The 21,790-nt window shown below is 34.3% G+C and overlaps 1 protein-coding gene across 3 annotated transcripts in view; it reads left to right on the top strand.

Annotated features, from left to right (window-relative positions):
• Positions 1-21,790, top strand: part of SYTL5 (synaptotagmin like 5) — a 205,887-nt gene that overhangs the window by 165,858 nt on the left and 18,239 nt on the right. For 2 of the 3 annotated variants that reach the window (XM_031959435.1, XM_031959434.1), the window contains 6 exons: positions 329-435; positions 2,448-2,540; positions 7,657-7,722; positions 10,275-10,453; positions 15,123-15,222; positions 17,212-17,373. In XM_031959435.1, coding sequence (XP_031815295.1) covers positions 329-435; positions 2,448-2,540; positions 7,657-7,722; positions 10,275-10,453; positions 15,123-15,222; positions 17,212-17,373 — 707 coding nt within the window. The remainder of the gene's footprint in view (positions 1-328; positions 436-2,447; positions 2,541-7,656; positions 7,723-10,274; positions 10,454-15,122; positions 15,223-17,211; positions 17,374-21,790) is intronic. The other variant, XM_023498919.2, reaches the window with a different exon arrangement.

Raw genomic sequence — 21,790 nt, 5'->3', positions numbered from 1 at the left:
GTCATTTTCCCCCAAAGTTGGAGACCCATGAGAAGTTTTTAAAGAAAGAGCCTATAGAATGATAGTTATCCCTACTGAATTGCTCAAAACTGACATTTGTGTCTCCATGGTATAAAATGAGACCCGATGAGAACATTTCTAATAGAGACAGGTCAAAGTGATTTCCAGAAATTGTGCAGCAGAAGTACTTTAACACAAGCAATATGAAATGATTTATCTTGACTTTTGATTTCATGATTCTGAAGGAGAATAGATCCTTCTTCAAATCTTTTGAGACAATGTGTCTCACTTTCAAATAATACATTTTCCTTCCTGATCTTTTCTACAGATAGGAGTCGGTCTGAATTAGATTTGAGTGGGTCGTTTTCAGAAGACATAGAGGATACTGTCAGCATAAGAAGTAAATCTGTGCCTGGAGCTTTAGACAAGGACTTGGTATGTTTGAAATGGACTAAATCATATTAGGAAAAATGATCTACTTACAGGATTTAAAAAAAAAATTCTAATCTTTTTTAATATATAGAATTGAGAGTAAAGAGGAGAAAAGGATAGAATTTGGAATTCAAAACCTATTTAAAATGTTTAAAAATCATTTTAAATGTAATTGGGGGAGGGAAGGGGGGAAGAGTAGCAACATTCCTGTCTATGCTAACTGCATTTATTCTAGCATCAGTACCTGAGAGAACATCAAGAGAAGATAAAGGGTTAAATTGGAGGGTGGAAAGAAATTGTGTTGATTAGCTCAGATTAACTTGTCCCTCTTTGAAGCTCACTTTCCATTTCCTCATTTATCTAATGAGGGGATTGGACTAGATAACCCCCTAAGGCACCTTGTGACTTTAAATCTATGGTCCTATTTTGTGTTATTTGATCTCTGATTCAACTATCAAGTCACTTCATCCACTTCCTAATTTTTGACTGTCCTTTGCCCCAAGAGAGAATACTTCTTGAATGGTTTTTGCCACATCTCTATACCTTCAGAGAACATGTTCTTTTCATATCTGACAAAAATAGAAAAAATCAGTTCAAAACTCCATATAAATCTTAGAAAAGAAGGTAGTCCTGCTAGGAAATTTAAAAGAGAGATTTTAAAAAGTGTGGCAATGGGGAAGGAGGGAAATTCATAGCAGCTTTTTTCATGGTGGCTAAGAATTAGAAATCAAAAGGAGGTCCATCAACTGAGATATGTCTGAAGCAGTTGTAATATATGATTGTGATGGCATATTATTGTGTTATAAGAAATGACAAGCAGAATGATTTCAGAAAAACTTGGAAAGATTCACATGAGTTGATGCAAAGTTAAGTGAGCAGAACAAGAACATCATATATACAGTAACAGCCACTATTGTATGATGAAGAACTATAAAAAAGCTTAGCTATTTTCAGCAATACAATGGTCCAAGACAATCCCAAAAAATTCATGATGAAAGAACTGATATTGTTCAAATATAGACTGAAACATACTGTCTTCCTTCCTTCTTTTATTCCTTCCTTCCATCCTTTCTCTCTTTTTTTCTTTGCTTTCTTCTTTCCTGTTTAAAAATTGAGTCTTCTTATACAAAATGACTAATATAGAAATATTTTATATGAGAACACATGCATAACCTATATCAGATCACTTGTCTCAGGAAAGGATAAAAGTTGAAACGCAAAACTTTAAAACTAATGTTAAAATTGTTTTAACATGTAATTGGAGGAAAATAAAATATGAAATTTAATAAAGGAAGATGATATGAAAATGCAAAATGCTGTCTCTTCAATAATTTTATGATACCCATAGCACATTCTGGAGAGCCTCCAGATAGAACTGGAAGAATAGAGAACCTGCATAATTGAAGACTGTACACTTAGTTTTGGGGTGAAATTAGGGAGGACAGTTCATGCAAGTTGATATAAGTAATTACTTGGTTTTAGTTTGTGATCTATAATGATATTATTCTTCTCTTGTCTGAGGGCTACTTCTTCCCAAATGGGATCACAGGATAGTGAATGGAGGACATAGAATCTGTGTCTTCAAGTTATTTTCCTATTTAATTTATGTTTCATGCTGCTTTGAGAATTTTAAACTCTCTGGTAGCTAAAATCTGTGGGTGTACTTTTTGGAATTAAGGGAATTCTGAATAAATTATTCCATATATTTCAGTTTATCAAATATTTATAAAAATATAGAGATATAAAAAAGTAAGGCTAGTTCTCTGTTTAGCAATTAAGGATTAACTAAAATCTCATCTTGACTTCTACTATTTCATTATTGGGAATATTCTAAGTAGAACAGAGAAATGGAGGAGTTGCTAAGACTGCAACACCCTTGGATATTTTCCTTTCTTACAAAAGGGCATTTTTTTTTTTAAGTGAATAGATGGGTGGGTGAATGGATCAGTGGACAGATAAAATATAAAGGAAAATAGACAAAATTGTTGGGTATTGACTCTCTTCTTTCTTATCAGGACTTCCTGGATGAAACAGAGGAAGATATTGATGATTTATTGCCCTCCCGATTATCTCCAAATGTCAACAGCTTAGCAAGTGGATTATCAACTGTAAGCTACCTATTGTTGTTCTGTTATTTCAGTTCTTTCTGAATCTTCATGACCAGTTTTAGGGTTTTCTTGGCAAAAATACTGGAGTGATTTGCCATTTCCTTCTCTAGCTCATTTTGCAGATAAGAATATTGATGCAAACAGAGTGAAGTGATTTGCCTAAACAGCTGGTTTGTGTCTAAGTTCAAATTTCAATTCAAGAAGACCAATTTTCCTAACTTCAGGCCCAGCACTCTATCCCATGTATCACTTAAATGCCTAAACTTCAATGCATTGTTGATTTCATTAATGATGACAATGATGATGGTGATGACACGTTAGATTTACCAGAGACTTTCCTCAAAATAGATCTATGAGGTATAGGCATTGTAAAGAATGCACATTTTTATAGGTGAAATAATTGAGATTGAGAAATTAAGTGATCCTCTCAATTAGTAAGATTTAAGAGACCACAACTATTCATTAACTTTCTTATTTCCTATCATTCCTATCATTCCATGCTTTCCTACAAATAGAGAATCTACTTAAAACATTGAAGGCCTTTCTCCAGGTCTTCTAACATTGCACAGATGTCATAGTATATTAGGCAACTAGATGGTATAGTAGATAGAGTGCTGGTCCTCAAGTTAGGAAACTTGATTTTAAGTCCGCTTAGACACTTACAAGCTGTGTGATCCTTACCAAGTCATCTTACCTTTCTCAGCCCTGGTTTTCTCATCTGCAAAGTGGGGACAATGGTTGTAAGGATCAAGTGTGGCAATATTTCTAAAGGTCTTTTCAAACTTAAAGAATGCTACTCTAGATATTAAATGAATTGCCTTAGTAATTTATCATCCCTTACTCTCAATACATGATCAATACATGATCTGTTTCCTTCCTTTTCTTTTCTTTCTTTTTTTATTTAGAAGCAATTAGGATTAAGTAACTTGCCATACAGTCACTTAGCTAGTGTTAAGTGTCTGAGAACAGATTTGAACTCATGTCCTCCTGATTCTAGGGTTAGGGCTCTATCCATCTAGCTTCCCCTTTTCTCTTTTTCTGATCATATTTTATATTGCTTCTTCCACATGGTCATTAGTGACATGATGCATCTTTTTGTATTGACTTTACAACTATATATTCTCCTTTGTGCCTGGCCAAGCCTTAGTCTTGGATCACTCCCACCATTCATCACCTTTGCTCTTACAAATGTGTTCTTGAAACTAGGTGGAGAAAATCATGTAAGTCTTCTGATAAAGGGTCACTGCAGATTTATGGTATACAACTTGGCTATCCTCTCTGACACCAGAAAATCCTTCTCTACATCCTTTATTGACTCCCCATCCTACTCTTCACAAGGATTCTTCCAAACCTTATCTTCACTCTTCAAACCTGTCATTAATCCTTCCCCTCTTCCCACTCAGCAGAGAACCTTATCTCATATTTTACAGGAAAAAATTAAGCCAATCACTTTGAGATCCCTCTTTTCTTCTCTTCCTAATTTGTTATCACTTAGATGCCTTCTGCCTCTAATTTCTTCTTCACCTCTGTCTCATATAATGAAGTGGCCTTACTCTTTACCAAGACTAACCCCATTATCTGCAGAAGTAAAGTCATTCCAACTCATTTCCAACAGATTGTCTCCTCTGTCATACCCATTCTATCATTTATTTTCAATCTTTCTCTATTACCTAAAAATATGCCTACCTCTCCTTTATCCTCAAAAACTCTTGTCAGATATCTTTTCTGCACTTTATGGCCAAATCCCTTGAAAAAGTTGCCTGAGTTGGTACCTCTATTTTCTTCTTGCTCATTTTAACCCTTACAATCTATATTCCAGTCTCATAATTTTACTGAAATTACTCTTTCCAAAGTTACCAATGATCTCCTAATTTCCAAATCGAAAGGCTTTTTTCAAATTTTCATTCTTCTTGTCCTCTCTGTATCTTCAAAATTGTGGATCACTCCCTTCTCTTTTATATTCTCTTCTCTCTGGGTTTAGTGATGCCACTATTCCCTGTTCTTCTGCTTCTCAGATTATTCCTTTTCAGTATCCTTTTCTGGATCTTTACCTAGGTCATTACCCCAAACCATAGTTTTTCAAAGGGCTCTATCCTAGATCCTCTTCTCTTTTCCTACTTTGCTCCTTCATATGGTGATCTAATTAGTTCCCACAGGTTTACTTACCATCTCTATGCAGATGATTCTCACATCTTCCTATCCTGCCCTAACTTCTCATCCAAAGAAAAACTCATTATCTTTCATTCCAATTACTCCCCCCTCCAAACTTCTTATTACTATTAAAAACAACACCATACTCCCTCATATTGTAACCTAGAAGTCATTCTCAACTCTTCCCTATCACTCATCCTCCAGTCCAATCTGTTGCTAAGACCTGTTGCTTTCATCTCTGCAAAATCTCTTACAGCCCCTTCTCCTGTCTGATATTGATATCACTCTGATACCGGTCTTCATTATCTCATGATAAGTCTACAGCAATAGCTTGCTGGAGCCTCAGTCTGATTCAAGACTCTTCCCTGTTAGTTGGGTCTTGCTCCAAATATTCTGCAGGCTCATTTCCCACCTCCATTGTTTTTACTGTTATATGAACAATATTGTTATATGAACATAATATTTTAAAACCTATGTTGCATGCTGAATCAGAGGTTCTTAACCTTTCCTGTGTCAGGGATTACTTTGACAGTCTGGTAAAGGCTTTGGCTGCTTCTCAGAATGTTTTTAAATGCACAAAATAGCATAATGAGAATTGTGAATGAAGTCAATTATATTGAAACATAATTATCTATCTGTCTATTAAGTTCAAAGGTCCTAAATTAAGAACTTCTTTAAACCAATATTGCCCATGGCTGAATGCCCTTTTCACATGACAAGGAGAGCAAGTATTTGTTGACTAAGGACGACTGCTTTATAGTCACGACATTTCTTTTAAAAAGTGATAACTCTAATTCATTTCATATTTTTCCAGGTTAATAGCTTTTTAGGTAGTTTGGATTCAAATTATTATAATTACATATAATGTCTTCTCATCTTTATCCTTTTTTTAAAAAAAAAATTATCTTGATTTTAGCCTTTCATCTATGCAGTCCATGATCTTATTGTACACAGCTTAATATTTCTGACATGTTTCTCATTTCATTTTAGAATAAAGTCAATTTCAACTTTTTAATTTTGTTGAATTTATTATTATTATTTTTGCTATGTTCCATTCTCTTCTCTTAACTCATGTGGTCATTACACTAATTCAAGCACTCATCTCTCACCTGGATTGCTGCAATATACCTACTTTCTCACTTCTATAAAATCTACACAAGAATGATCTATGTATTGAGAATTTTCTAGATGAACATATCTTAAGGGCACAAAGAGAAACAGGAATGAGGAACATTGTGAATGATTTTCTATAAAGATCACATCTTCATAGATGACTTCGTAGTCATCCAGTTGAAGAAAAAGTCTTTCTGCTTCCAGTCTCTCTCTAATGCATCCCTCAAGCAGCTGAAAAACTCAGGAGCATAGGTATATCTACATCACTCCCTTCCTTGTCTCTAAGATAAAATTCCTCTTTCTGGCATATAAAGCCCTTAACAGTCTGACTCTGTATCATGAACTCTGCATTCTGGACCACTGATTTTCTTGCTATTCCTCTCACCTAACAATGCATTTACCAACTCCAAATCTTGCCACAAATTATCTTTAGAGACATGTAATTCTTTCTTTTCCCACCACTACCCCCAGAATCCCCCAACTCCCTGAAAGGTTCAAGCCACATTGCATTTCTGCCCTGAAGCATCTTCTGATTCCCCCAGTTGTCAGTGTTTATCCAATAATATTACTTTCTATTTAAGTGTATTTTATATTTATCTTTCTTGATGCAAGTTATTCTCTGCAAACATAATGTAAGCTCCTTTAGAGTAGTACCTTTTTCATTTTTTTGTCTATGTATGAATAGTACAAAATAGGGGCTTACTTTATACTTTTTAAGTTGAGTTAAATAGAGCTCATCCTGTCTTTTCAAGCTGATACATGAATGAAAATAAGACAATAGATAAGTGCTTTGAAAAGTGAAGCTACTCTGTAAGTGCAAGTCATATCCACTTTTTTGATCAAGCCAGCATAGGTTAAATTAGCATCAGAATATGTCTTGAGTATACTTTGCCTAAATCAATTTTGAATGAGAATATTTTACTAAATTATGTGAATGATTCTAGAATAAGATAGTCATTTCTCCCCATATGTCATTAATAATAGAAGAATAACTATTTGTGTAGTGCTGTGGCTGACTTGCAAAGATCATTCATTATTTAATTAACAAATATTTTTCAGTTGTAATATTTGTATCTATGATTCCACCTCATTATATTTCAGTGATGGGTGCATTATCTATAAAAGCCACAAGATTGTTTTCATTAGTTATCCTTGTAAAAAGAAAGTTATTAAGTGTTTTTGATAAACTAATTATTTGCTTTAACTATTTGCCCATTATTAATCATTAATAGCACAACCTTAGTTGTGTTTATATTGTTAAGCTTTTTAAAGATGAAGAATTGCATCATAAGGATGTTGGAATATTGAAATGACCTCTTTTTTTGCAATATTGACCTGTATTTGGAAACAGATGTGCCTTAATCTTTTTCCTAATAAGTCATTTGAAAATTTCTTGGTTATGTTATATTTTTAATGGAAATGGATGGTAATGGGGGATTTTACTATTTTAAGGAAGAATTATATTGATTCCTTTTGTAACATAATCACCCCACCCAATTTATCTATTTGGTGATTTTATATATTTTACCTATTTTCTAATACCTGCTTTGCTTGAAAAAGCATACAAGTACTTTCTCTAGGAGAGCTTTATTGGGTAGAAACACATTAACCTCCAAAGAATAATGAAAATTCTCCCCCTCAACATGGTACAGAAATTAACAAGAAGCCTTTACCAATTAATTTTCTTATGAAGAAAGTCATAGTCTTTTAGTAATTGCTAAGTAAGTAAGTTACCATAGTAATTGCTCACTAAGGGTTTCCAGCTTGTGTTTCCTCAAGGTTTTCCTTTGCTGTTCTATATCTTCATTATTCTTATGTCTCTTTTTCTTGACTTTGTGCAAACCTTTGAAAGAATTCTCAAACAGACTCTGATAAGAAATGGACCTACTTAAATGTTCCTGATGTGGATTCTGATACTGTGAGTCTTCTAGCTTTTTTATTTCTTTCTTCTTTCTCAAATACATTTCTAATACACTTATAGGATAATTTGGGGGGAGTGATGGTGAGGAATGCAGAATTGGTAAGCAGTTCTTTAAACATTTTTCATTTTATTAACTAAGCTAGCTAAAGGTGATTTTTTTAAAAACTAAAGGCCAATTTTAAAGTGATCATCATATGTTCAAGGAGAATTTACTTCAGGATAAGTAAATACTCATGTATCATGCAAGAGACAAAAGAGTCAGAGTTATTTTTAAATTAATCTGTATCAGAAGATGTTTAGTATTTTCTGTTTGGCCTAGTTGAAAGGAGAATATTGTCATGCCATCATATAGGTTGAGCTTGTCATGGTCTCCAAAATTCCGTTATTTCCTTGGAGTTCTTCAGCATTTATAGGACTCTGTTTACAAATGGGTATGATTGATATGACTTGCTAACAATTAGAGGTTTCTAACACTGGAATGGAATGATAGTAATGTACCATTTCTATAGTGTTTCAAATGCAAATTGCATACTACCTATGGAGACTTTAGAAAGGATTCTTGCTTCAAGCATTTGTTAAACTAGATGGCCTTTTGAAATTGTTTCCAGCTCAGAATTCTGTGATCCTATGTGGCCTAACTCCAAGAGACAGAATAACATAGTGGAAGGAACTCTAGAGATTAGGAGTTTTGGGTTCTGCTATTCACACTGCTCCTAAGCAGATATAGAACCCTGTACAACCCCCTAAACTTTACTTGGCTCCAGTTTCTTCATTTTTGAAGTTAGATAAGATGACCCCTGTGATCCTTTTTAACTCTTAATCCCTGATCCTACAGTCATGTAGTCCTCTTCTTTTACCCCGATTAAGATATATTTTCTAAATGATTATGAAATTCCAAAATTCTTTGAATAAAGCCTGCCCTTGTAAGCATCTCAAAGTGATTGCAAAAGAATGCAAGCTTTCTTTGCCATACCCGAGTCTTTCTTGATCAATCTATTGTCGCCTTACAGGAGAAGTATTCCTTTTACAGGCATTTGTGACAATGGGAAGTTGAAACTAATTCTGAAGAATGTTAAACTTTACCTTTTAGAGCAGCAGCAGCCCTCAGCATAGGATTTGGCAGTCTACCAAAATCCTTTGATAATAAATATCTAAGATTTTCATAGCAGTTTCAAAATTTTTAAAAAATATGTCATTTGTCCAAAGCAATCCCAATTCCAATAGCCTCTAGACAGAAAATGCCATCTGCATCCAGAAAAAGAACTATGGAGATTGAATGTAAATCAGCACATGCTATGTTCACTTTTTTTTTTTCTGTTTTTTTCTTCTCCCAGGGTTTTTTCCTTTTGCTCTGACTTTTCTCTCCCAATATGATCATAAAGCAATGTGTATTAAATATATATATATGCATATATATATGTAATTTGATCCTCTCAGCAACCTTGATTAGTGCCATTATTATCATTATTATGATGGATGAGGAAACTACAGCTAAAAGGAGATGATGAGTGACTTGCCTATGGTAAGACAGTGAGTAAGAATCTGAAGGAAGATTCAAATATGTTTTTCTCACTCCCAAGTTCAGTATTCTCTACACTAATCATCTAGATTCAAATGATTTCTAGGTTGGTCTCTTGTACTATCATAATGATAACCCAATAGCATTTTTGTTGTTTTATGGCATGAACTAAAAATTTAGTTTTATTAATTTGCTTATTTTCCATTTAACTGTTTAATAAAGTCCAATCTTTGTCTCATTAATATCTCAGCAAAACCCATGTTATACATCCTATAAATTTTGGTAGAATAGGGGTACAAAGAAAGATTATTGAAGGAAGAGTCATTATTATTTTTACATTTTCAGAGTGAATCAGGGTAAGTGGCCCACATTTTCTTTCATCCTTTTGAAATGACATGTGGACTGAAAAAAGTTTGAGAAACCATTGGTCATATGGTTGTTGAGAAAAGAAAAATTCATTTGCAATTGTTCTATTTTCTAGCTGTTTTCTGCAACTGCCTCTCTAAAGGATATAGTTTAGTGTTTGATCTCTATGGATGGGTAAAGACTACAGAGCATACATAAGGATGCCCAAACCACCTTTTTGGTGTTCTAGCCTCCCATATCAAGACAAAAGACAGTATATAATTGCCTGATGCTGAGACTAATCATGAGAAGAAAGTAGGATATTCACTTGGGGATGTGTCTTATTCTTTTTGATTGTCAGAAGAATATGAGTGTTGGTAAAAAAAAAAGTTGAAAGGTATTCCAAACCCAACTCCTAATCCCAAAAGTGAATTATTCTTCCCATAGTGATTAAGTTTATTGCCTCACATTAATGGAGCTTAATGTTTTTTCCTTCTTTGATATGAAGTAACATAGGCGAAACAAACGCCTGTTTCTACTTTTTTTTTCTATTATGGTGGGCTGGTCTGTACACTGAAATGAAGAGATATTGTAATTAAATTAAAGAGAAAAAAACAACAACTTGTTTTTGCCAAGAGATCATTAGAGTACCACTGGAGTTTTCTTTTTATCTTGTTTATTCCAGACCAGCCTTAACAGCATGATGAGTGTTTATAGTGAAACGGGGGACTATGGCAACGTGAAGGTCAGCGGTGAAATCCTTCTGAACATCAGCTACTGTTACAAAACCGGCGGGCTCCACATTTTTGTAAAGAATTGCAGAAATCTAGCCATAGCAGATGAAAAGAAACAGAGAACAGATGCGTAAGCAGACAGCATGTTCCTTTGTCTGGCCCAAATAACTTATTTTGTGAAGAGGGGGAATTTGACTATGCTTTTTTTTTCAAATTAGATTCTATAGTTATATATTATCCTATTCTTCTGTTTCATTTCTAAATATTGGCTGATGATGCTTCCTTGGTTACATTGATGTCATCACACAGAATGTTTTGGGGACATAGTCTTTTATGGTATCAATTCCTATTAATAGGGTTAGTTCTATGAAACAGGGACCTTGTACTCACACATACTACAAGGGATTAAAAAAAAGAATCTTCATTTCTGTTCTAGAGAATGTCAAAACAGAAAATAGCCTAGGTCAATTATAAGATTGTCAGGACACCAACAATGAGTCATGCAATATAATTGTGGACCAGGACATGTCAGAGGAAAGGGTAAGTGTAATCAGATCCCAGGTTCAGTAAATAATACAGACCAGGAAGTCAAGGATCTTTTACAGTAAAGAAAAGGATCTAATCTCAAGTGGTCCCTTACTGTTATCTGGCAATCATTTTCTCCTTCCCCACCAGTGAATATCACAGTCTGTTAAGAAAATATCCAAGTCTCTTCTTTCCTTAAACTACCAACACTATTCTCCTTTTCTTAGCAGAAGATCTCACCTCATACTTTACCTACCTGAACACCTTAATTCTACACCTCAGATTACCTTGGTTTCATCTTCATTTCTCTCCTCCTTTGTTTCAACATCAAGAGATGTTTCAGGGTTAAAGAAGTGATTCTTGCTGCCTTCTATTTGTGCCTTAATTTTATCTTCTTCAGTCTCCTCTAGGAGCTTACATGTTCAACTATTGTTTTAAGTTCAGTCCCTGTGCCTACAAATATGCCATCTCACTACTTAAAAAAAACTTTCAGTTGAATCTCCCATTCCCTTGTCATCTTCCTATATCTCTTTGTCTCGTCCCAGCAGACTCTTAGAAAAAAGCCATCATGTATTCAGTATATCTGATCATCATCTACTATTCCCTCTTCAACCCCTTGCAATCTGGATTCCAACCTTATCGCTCAACTGAAACTGCCTTTTCCAAAGTTACTAATGCTGTCCTTATTACTAAATCCAATAACCATTCTCAGTTCTCAATTTTTTTAACTTTCCAACTTTTAACACAGCTAATGATTTCTCCTTCTGGATAATGTTCCTTTCCTGGGTTTCCATGATATCATTCTTTCCTGGTTCTCATTTACTAGATTCACCTCCATTCTCCCACTCATGGGTATACCCCAGTCTTTGTTCTAGACATTTCTCTCTCAAGTTCACATATTCTCTTACTGGTCTACTCAGTTATGGTGAGTTTACTATGTAAATAACTCCCAAATCTACAAATCTAGTCCTCATAAATCTTCTTAACTCAAGTTCTACATAATCAACACCTACTGGACATCTCCATTTGGATTCCAATGACTAACTAGAATAATAGCTAGAATTTACATAATAATAATAATAAAAACCATAATAATAAAAAATAACAATAGCATTTCTTTAGCACTTTGACAGCACTATAGCACTTTGCAAAGTACTTTATATAAATACTATTGTATATTTACAACAATCCTGGGAAATATGTAATCTAGGCAGACAGAGGAGAAATGATTTGCCTGGATCACACAGTCTATAAATATCTGAAGTGGGTTTTGAACTTGTGTTCCCAATCTTAGGTTCAATACTACTCACTGCAATAACCTAGCTACTTATCAAATAGTTCTATTAAACTCAACATTTCCAAAATAGAGCTTATTTTCTTTCCTTCTTGACTCCATCCCTTCTCTGATGTCCTCTATTTTTGTTGAGGTCTCCATGAATGATCTATATGATCATGAAGATACTATTACCAGGGCTCAAAAAGCTTCAGCAACACCTGTCTTTCCTATGATCTCCTCCCCATCACTCATCCCTTATATTCTTAGTGTACGATCAAATTGATCTACTCCTTATCTATGTGCACAGCATTCCATTTTCCCTTTGCACACTTTGGCCCAGATAGTTCCCTATAATTCAGATACTCTCTCTTCTCACTTTCTCACATTGGAATCATTGTTTTTCTTCAAGACTTAATTTCAGTGTTATCTAATAAAATGATGTTTTCCCTCTATCACTTATTTTCAAATAATGCTGTATACAACTTGTTCATACACAGCTGTTTGCATGTTGTCTCCTCCATTAGGCAGTGAATTCCTCAAGATCTAGAATTATCTTTTGGCTTTCTTTGTATCTGTATAATGCCTAGCATAGAATATGCACTTAATAAATGTCTATTAACTATTGAACAAAAAGCATTCATTATTTTCTTTCTTCATGCTAGGTATTATACTAGTCATGATGGTACAAAGACAAAAAATATATAAACCCTTTATCATGAGGATATTTCAATCCATGATCCTGACCTCCAAATTGTCAGTGACCTCCCATCTCCCCACTCTGTACTATATTTATTGTGCACATGCTATATTCCCATAGTGGAATGTAAAGTCCTTAAAGGCAGGGATTATTTTCTTCCAATATGTATTTACAGCACCTAACATCAGATCTTCTATATAATAAATGCTTATTGAATTGTATGTTCTAAGAACAAATTGGTTTAATTCATTAAACAAACATTAAATGCCTGCTATATGTAGTATATTATATTAGACACAGGGAAGGCATAATGATAAAGATAACAATCTCCCCTCAAGGAGATTAAAAAACTTTTCTACAAATAAAAAGGTAGAGATATATGTATAATAGGAGCAAAAATACATTATATTAAGTGAGAGGACATAGGTTTGTAGGAGCATCAAGGAAAACTTTCTGGAATAGCAAGGGCATAAACTGGCTAGGATGTTATTAGGGAGAAATGGGGAATGGTAGAGAAAAAAGACTGGAGGAGGTGATCAAACAGAATTTACAAATGTTTAACTAATTGTATTTTTTTTTTAAGGAATTGTTTTCTTCAGTCAATTTTTGTTCTTTCTTTTTCAAGCTGTTGACTCTTGCATACCTCTCATTTCTTTTCCCAATTTTTCTTTTACCTCTCTCATCTTCCCTTTAAAATACTTTATGAGTACTTTCAAGAAGCCTCTTTGGGCCCGAGACCAATTCACTCCTTGGGATTTTCTCTGTGGATATTTTGTCCTCTTCTAAATTAGTGTTTTGGTCTTCCCTGTCCCCATAGTAGCTTTCTGTGGTTAAGGTTCTTTTCTGCTAGTAATTCATTTCCTTTCTTTCTTCTTTCCTAGTTTATGACTTCTGAAGTCACTTCTGCTTCTGGGGTACAGAGGGCTCTGTCCCAATCTTCTTATGCAGCTCTGAGCCTTGGCTTTGAGCACAGGAGCCCCTTATGTTTGGTGTCTTGCTCACATGAGTAGATAGCCTTATGTGCTCTCTTCAGGCAGCAGCATGGTTTCCCCAGGCTGACAATTTGTCTTGTGCACTGGGCCTGGAGGCTGCTCCTCTGGTTTGCTCTGCTACTGAGAAAGGACCAAGGGTCTCAGTTGCTGATCTGCTATGATTAAGACTGTCTCACTGTGTTTCCCAGATACCATCTGAGCTAGGCTAAACACCCCTTGCACCCCAGTAAGACTGACCTTTTTTGAAGTCCTTCTAATGTAATGCTTAAGTTGAAGAATGGTTTCATTCCATCAGACTCTAGTCAGAGGCTCGGTTTCATGTGGTTTTCAAGGGAAACTGGGAAAGCTCAAACAACTTCCTGGCTATACTCCATTATCTTGGCTCCATCCTAAAACCCACAATTTAAGCATTAGAAGCAGTTTCAAGAAAAAAATAGCTGGATGAAGCATATGGAATTTGATTAGAGCAGAGAGCAGTGCCATTTGATTGAATCCCAAAGGTCCTCTAGAATCAACATAGTTAAATGGAACTAATCTGGATATGGTTATTGAGGGTCCAACATGTCCATCCATGAGTCATATAGTATTTTGTATCTTCCTCCCTAGACCTTCTCCCCACATTCTGTTGACCTGTTCTCTCACTCTCTGGATTTTGTTAAGTATCTCACAAGATTATTATTGGCCTATATGCAAAATAAATGCCATCATTCCCAGAGATGATCATTTCTTGATCCCTACTCTTCCTGCCCTACTCATTATTCTTGACTCAATGCCCCAACATCAAAATTTTATGGTAAGTTAGAAGGAACAGAATACGAGTGTGGGGATATAATGACAATCACCAGAAATCTTTGTCGGACCAAAAGTGACTTCTTGATGACATCTTAAAGTCTAATATAAGTTGTATTTTGTATGTCTTAGCCTGATTTATTTTCTTCTCACCTTGTTCTCTTCCCTCATATATTGTTTGCTCATATAAATCTATGATATTTTGGTAAAGTATATTTTCAACCAACCAATCAATTAACATTTATAAATGGTCTACTATATGCTAAGCACTTGTTAAGTTCTGGGGATACAAAAGAGTGGATAAATCCCATAAAGAAAAAAAGACAGAAGTCCCAGGAAGTATTTGTCTTAGGAGGCTGAAGTCCTGAAGATTGATTGTATCTTTGTAGTTTATTGAATGAGGGACATAGTCAGACCTCACTTGAGTAAAATCATTTTAGTGGATGATTGGGGAATGGATTAGAATGGGGAGAAAATTATTTGCTATTTCTAACACCAGCTTCACTTTTGTCATCTACAGCTATGTTAAGTCATATCTTCTTCCTGACAAATCTCGAAACAATAAGCGCAAGACCAAAATAAAAACAGGCACTAATCCAGAATTTAATGAAATTCTAAAGGTGAGACCTCTTTTAAATTAAAAATCTATGACAAGTTTCTGTGTTAGTTTACAACTGTATATTATATGTAAATGGATGAAAGTTTTAATTCATTAGAATTTTTTTAAAGTTGACAAAATAGTAGAGTTTGATGCATCTGAATCTGTTTGTAAAGAACTTTGTTTTTCTGTCACAAAGGGCCTTCCAAAGTTATATGGAAATAACAAATTAAAGTCACTTTTACTCTTTTTATGATTTTGCTACTGTTGGCTTTGCAATTGGATTTTAAGTAATGAAAACTCAATGTTTTTCTGTTAGCCATGAGAATTATTATTCTTGGGGAAATAATAGCTTCCTGGGGCTTCTCAAAATAACTCTGTCAAAGAATTGCTACAATAGTTTTATGGAACCAGTCATAATTTTTCTATTTACTTAATATCTCATCCTGTACAACGTGATTGTGGTACTTAGATGGTGTGGTTATTCACTATTTACAGGATTTAAATGTAGAGTTAAATCAATGAAAATTTATAGATGAATGCAAAAGTTCTAGGGGAAGCAACCTGGAAAAAGAAACATTGCTCTCTCTGTCTCTTTTTTTCAAATTGCTATCTTCCTGGGAATAGAAACTCTAAGATAAGACAGTTTATTTTCTCAAAGAGCTAATAAAATAGAAAGGATACAATAAAATACATGAATAAACATAGTAGAAATTAAAATATGACAAATACATAAGAAGAATATGATTCATACCCAACAATGGACCTATTCAACCATAACAAAATTAAGTCAAAAACTGATCTTTCCTATATGGAAATAAAAAGAACAAATTCCAGGAAGAGTCTGTCTTAGAAGGCTGAAATCCTGATAATTGATTATATTTTTGTAGGTTGTTTTCTGGATTTCATAGGTTATTACAGATTTAAAATTAGAAGGGATCCTAGATCCCTTCTAGTCCACCAAGTTCAATGCCCTCATTTCACAAATGAGAGAAGTTAAATAATTTTCCCAGGTGTTGCAGCTAGTAAGTAGTCAAGGTAGAATTTGAACCCAAGTCTTTCTGACTTCAAGGCAAGTCTCTATCATTATCCGTAATGCAATGTTAATAAATATATTAATAGAATATAATAAATATTATTATATTATATATTACATGCACTACAATAAATATGTTATAGAAAATTCATTTTGAATTTTTAAGAATCTATTTGGGGGCAGCTTGGTGGCACATGGATAGAGCACCAGCCCTGATCAGGAGAACCTGAGTTCAAATCTGATCTCAGACACTTAACACTTCCTAGTATGTGATCTTGGGCAAGTCACTTAACCCCAACTGCCTCAGCAAAAAAAAAAAGAATCTAAGTGGAGGTCACTATGGTATTGTGGCAAAAACACAAGATTAAACGATGGAGAACTTGTGTTTGAATTTGGACTCTGCTACTAACTCACTATATGAACCTGGAGAGAGTATTTTGCTTAACTCCTCTGGGTCTTTGTTTCCACATCTGTTAAAAATTAACAAGATGAAATAGAATATCTGAAGAGTCCCCTCCAGTTTAAAAAAAATCCTCTTCTTTTAGATAAAATATAAGAGCTGTAAAACTAGGAATTCTTGTTTAAAACTAATCTTTAAAAAAAAACTTTCAAAGAAATAAACTCAGGTTAATAAAAAGTAAAAATTATGAAATGTCAAAAAAATTTAAAAAACTTTTTGCCTCCTGTAAATCCTAATTGAAATTAATTATCTTCAAAAAGAATTCACATATATACAGTCAAGCATATGTATATACATATTTTTTTCTCTGTGCTAGGAGCAGCACAAAAAGAAAATAGGGATTTTCTTCCTTTTGTGGTTGGAGGATAACAAAGATAATGAATTCTTTCCTGTTCAGTATTTCTGTTGCTGATGAAAGTGGTCCAACAAAGGAATATATGAATTGAATCCCAATCTGTTCTTAACAATTGAGAAGGACATTCATTGAAGAGCATATTTGTTTCTGTGTTTTCTAGTATACCATTAGCCACACTCAGCTAGGAACAAGAACCCTTCAGCTTTCTGTCTGGCATTATGACCGATTTGGAAGGAACAGCTTCCTTGGAGAGGTAGAAATTCCTTTTGATTCATGGAACTTTGAAAATCCAAGTGATGAGTGGTTTGTGCTCCAACCCAAGGTAAGCAGTACTAATTGGTCTAGTTACAAAGAGGCACTGAATGCTGAACTATAAATTAAATTAATGCCATGAGAAAAATATGGGCCATTTTAAGAGAATCACTAATAAACTGAGATCCATATGGAAAAGGATGGAAAGAATTATGAAATGTCATTATATGGAGATTAGGGGATGAGATACAGTTTTAAAAAGCTAGGGATATGAAGTTTGAAGAAGATAAAATAGGGATCATGGCATGACAGCTATTTTAAAATAATTGAAGAGTTATTCTCATGTGGACAAGATATTAATTATACTTTATTATTGCTCCATACCTAAAATCTAATGGGCAGATTTTATATGGAAGTAAAGTTTAGATTCCTATAAGAAATAATTTTCTTAACAATTAGAGAAGGTTATAAAATTATAGATGCTGAAAGTTGGAAGGAACTTCATATGTCATTTAACTCATATGTCAAAAAATATGCCTTCTATCAGCATATCAACAAATGATTACCTGGCCTCTACTAGAAGACTTTTGGGGAAGTCATCCTTATGAGGCATCTTATTTCTCTTTGAGTTATTTCTAATTGCTATTTCTAATTTGGCCAAAATCTGTCTTTGGCCAAAAAGAGAGAGAGAAAAGGATATAAGAAAGAGAGAGATAGAGATTTTGGAATCAAAGATCTAGAACTTCTAAAGAACCATCGAAACTTTCTAGTCCTCCCTGCTTGTATGCTTTATAAATGAAGAAAGACATTCACATGGAGGTAAGGATAGAAGTTATGAGTAGAACCAAGAGAATATTGTATATAGCAACAAAAAGATTAAATGCTATGATCAACTGTAATGGACATGGCTCTTTTCAACAATGAGATGATTCAGACCAATTCCAATAAACTTGTGATGGAAAGAACCATGTGCATCCAGAGAGAGGACTGTGGGGACTGAATGTGGAACACAACATAGTATTTTCACCTTTTTGTTGTTGTTTGCTTTTTTCTCTATTTTTTTCCTTTTTGATCTGATTTTTCTTGTGCAACATGAGAAATGTGGAAATATGTTTAGAAGAATTGCATATATTTAACCTAGATTGAATTACTTGCTGTCTAGGGGAAATGATGGGGAGAAGGGAAGGAGAAAAATTTGGAACACATGGTTTTGCAAGGGTGAATGTTGAAAACTATTTTTGCATGTATTTTTAAAATAAAAAGTTATTATTGAGAGAGAGAGACAGAGAGACAGCGAGAGAGAGAGAGACAGAGAGAGAGAGAAAGCTATGAAAATGGATGGGATAACCCAGGAAGAGAAAAAAGAAAAGGAGAGAGCAGGATAGTACCTTGTAGAAGAACTACATTTAAAGATAAGGAAGATGATCCAATTATGGAAATTAAATGTTCTAAGAGAAGGAGGAAAAGCAGGAAAGGGTTATGTCATGGAATCCAAGGGAGGAATAATGTGGTAAGAAATGCAAAAATCATAAAGTGAAGGTTCATTCTCTGCATATAATCATAGTTTATTGACAGCATTACATATAACTACTAACAAAGTGAGTCAGACTGGTCTCTTCAATCAGGAATGACAAATGCTTGAGAGTCTGTAGTCTAATGAGATGAAAAAAAAAAAGAAAAGGACTTATATATATATATATATATATATATATTTATAGCAATTTTTGTGGTGGCAAAGAATTAGAGATTTAGTGGAGGCTCATCAATTGGGAAATAGATAAACAAGTTGTGGTATATGATGGTGATGGAATAATATTGTGCTTTAAGAAATGATGAGAGGGATGATTTCAGATAAAGATGGCAAGATCTATATGAACTGATACAAAGTGAAGTGTGAAGTATGAAGAACCAGGAGATTATTGTGCATAGAAACAGCAATATTTTAATGATAATTAACTATGAAAGACTTGGCTACTCTGATCTATACTGTGTTCCAAGACAATTCCAAAGGGCTTATGATGAAAAAATGCTATCCATCACCAGAGGGAGAACTGATGAACTCTTAGTGCAAACTGAAATATAATTTTCTCTCTTTATTTTTCTTGCTTTTTGAAAACTATGGTTAATAGAAAAATATGTTTTGGATTATTTCACATATCTAATTCACATCATATTACTTTCTTTCTCCATGCATGGAAGGAGACAATGGAAAGGAGGCTAGAATATGGAATTCAATGAATAAATAATAGATTAGATGAAGAAATAAAGAATACATATACTGAGAGTTTTGTACAGAAATACATTTCACTCACCAGGGAATTAGTAGGAGAAAAAGAGGAGGAAGTAGAATGAAGTAGAGGAAGGCGAGGTTAAGAGAAGGCAGCTAGATGGTGTAGTGGCATAATGGATATAGCACAGGACTTAGAGTCAGAAAGACCTCAGTTCAAATCGGCCTTAGACACTTACTAGCCAGGTGAATTTGGCCAAATCACTCATCCCTTTTATCCTGTTTCCTCATATATAAAATGAAATGGATAAGAAAATGGCAAACCACTCTAGTGTTTTTGCCAAGAAAATCCCAAAATGGGTCACAAAAATCATACACAATTGAAAAACAACTTATCAACAAAAATTAACCCCTTTTTAAGATCATAAAGAATGGGAATCTGGGGGTGCCCATAAATTGTGGAGCAAACAAGTTATGGTATATAAATATGATAGAATACTACCATGCTGTACTATTATTAGTGTAGTACCACTTAGGATTCCAGAAGACTGGTAATGAAATATACTATCTATCTCTGGATAGAGAGATAAAAGATGCAGAATTCAAAGCAAGTCAAATATTTTTTTAAAATAATATATTCTCCTTTCCCACCAATTACATCTAAAAATAATTTTTAACATTCTTTAAGTTTTGAGTTTCAAATTCTGTTCCTTCCTTTCTACTCCCTGCCCACAAGACAGTAAGCAATCTGATATGTTATACATGTATAAGGGAGTGTGAAGGAAAGGTATATGCATGGGACCAAGATAAAGAGGTAGAAAAATCTGGAAAGTGAGTATAGCTAATAGCCAGGATGGCTGAGCACTCCTCACAGCAAATGGGTCTACCACAGTAATAATACTAAAACCCTAGATTTTGGTATGACATACACCCCTGCAATCAGACAGAGGATTTCAGATGTTTATAGTGTCTCCAATAAAGTCCTTGATTCTCAAAAGAATACAAACCATGTCAGATCCTCCTAAAACATAAGGACTTTAAATATGTCCTCTATGATTCAGCCTACCTAAATTTATAGCATCAAAGTGTAATAGATTGAGAGCTAGAAAGTACTCCAGAAGTTATGTAATCTAATCCTCCTACTTCATAAACAAGGAAACTAAAGCCAAAGGAAGTTAAGACTTATCCAGAATTACATAGGTGTTAAGAGGCAGAAATGAGATCTGAACCCAGATGATCTCTGACTCTAGAATTAATGTTCTTTCTACTCACTTAATTTGCTTTTGTGGGTACTTGATAAACATTGTGGGCTCCAAATGAATAGCATCTCAAATGTGGACTTTGGTTAAACTAAGATGTACATTGGCATCTTGCGTATAACAAAATAAATGAAAATAGCATGCAGTTTAATATTTTAAATAGATTGTATATCGAAATGCAAAGCCAGGGCATAGAATTGGGCTTTGAAAGACACAAGGAAGATAAATAAACACATGAAAACAGTAGCAATGTTCTGTACCTGGAATCATTACCAGCAGTACTAGAAACAGATATGTCATTTTTTCCCCAAGTACAAAATGATGCTCTAGTTGCCAGATATCAAATACTCAAATAAATAAACTACTTTTTTTACTGAGTTCATAGAATACTATTTAAAATCAAAGGGATGTGTGTGTGTGTGTGTGTGTATGTGCGTGCGTGTGTGTGTGTGTGTGTGTGTGTATGTATGTGCAATTTTTTTTCCTACAAGAGAATGCATTCATGGGTCTCACTTGAATGGCAGTAAAAGTCAGTATTTTATTCCATTTCTTTAATTTCTACCTTCCCCCCCCACACACACACACCCTTCTGCTAAGCTGCCAAAGGAGATTAGAGAATTTGGTGACAACTACAGAGCAAATTGTCGGTTTGACAATCTCAGCCACTGTGCTGAGTACACAAGTACACAAAGATATATTGAGGTTTTCTGAGATGGCAGGAAGACAATTAGGTAGGTGTTCATTCTCTATAGGAGCCAATCTAGTCACAGGCTCATAACCAAAATTTTGTGGGGCAAGATATTTAGTATGTCTAAGGTTGAATTGGACTCTGTGTTGTTATTATACAGCATGATCACCAATAAAAAAATTTCATTCTCAGTTCTCTGTTTCAGTCATTCCAAAACAATATCTCCCTTATTCTTTGCAGTCTTAGTCATAGAGAGTCCCTGAGAGTTGCACATGAGATGAAACATGACCTAAAGGTCTCATTTTCTCTGCTA

The sequence above is a fragment of the Sarcophilus harrisii genome, chromosome 3 (genome assembly GCF_902635505.1).
Source record: "Sarcophilus harrisii chromosome 3, mSarHar1.11, whole genome shotgun sequence".
Classification (NCBI taxonomy): Eukaryota; Metazoa; Chordata; class Mammalia; order Dasyuromorphia; family Dasyuridae; genus Sarcophilus; species Sarcophilus harrisii.
Note: the sequence above shows the minus strand (reverse complement) of the source record. Positions and strands in the feature narration are given on the sequence as shown.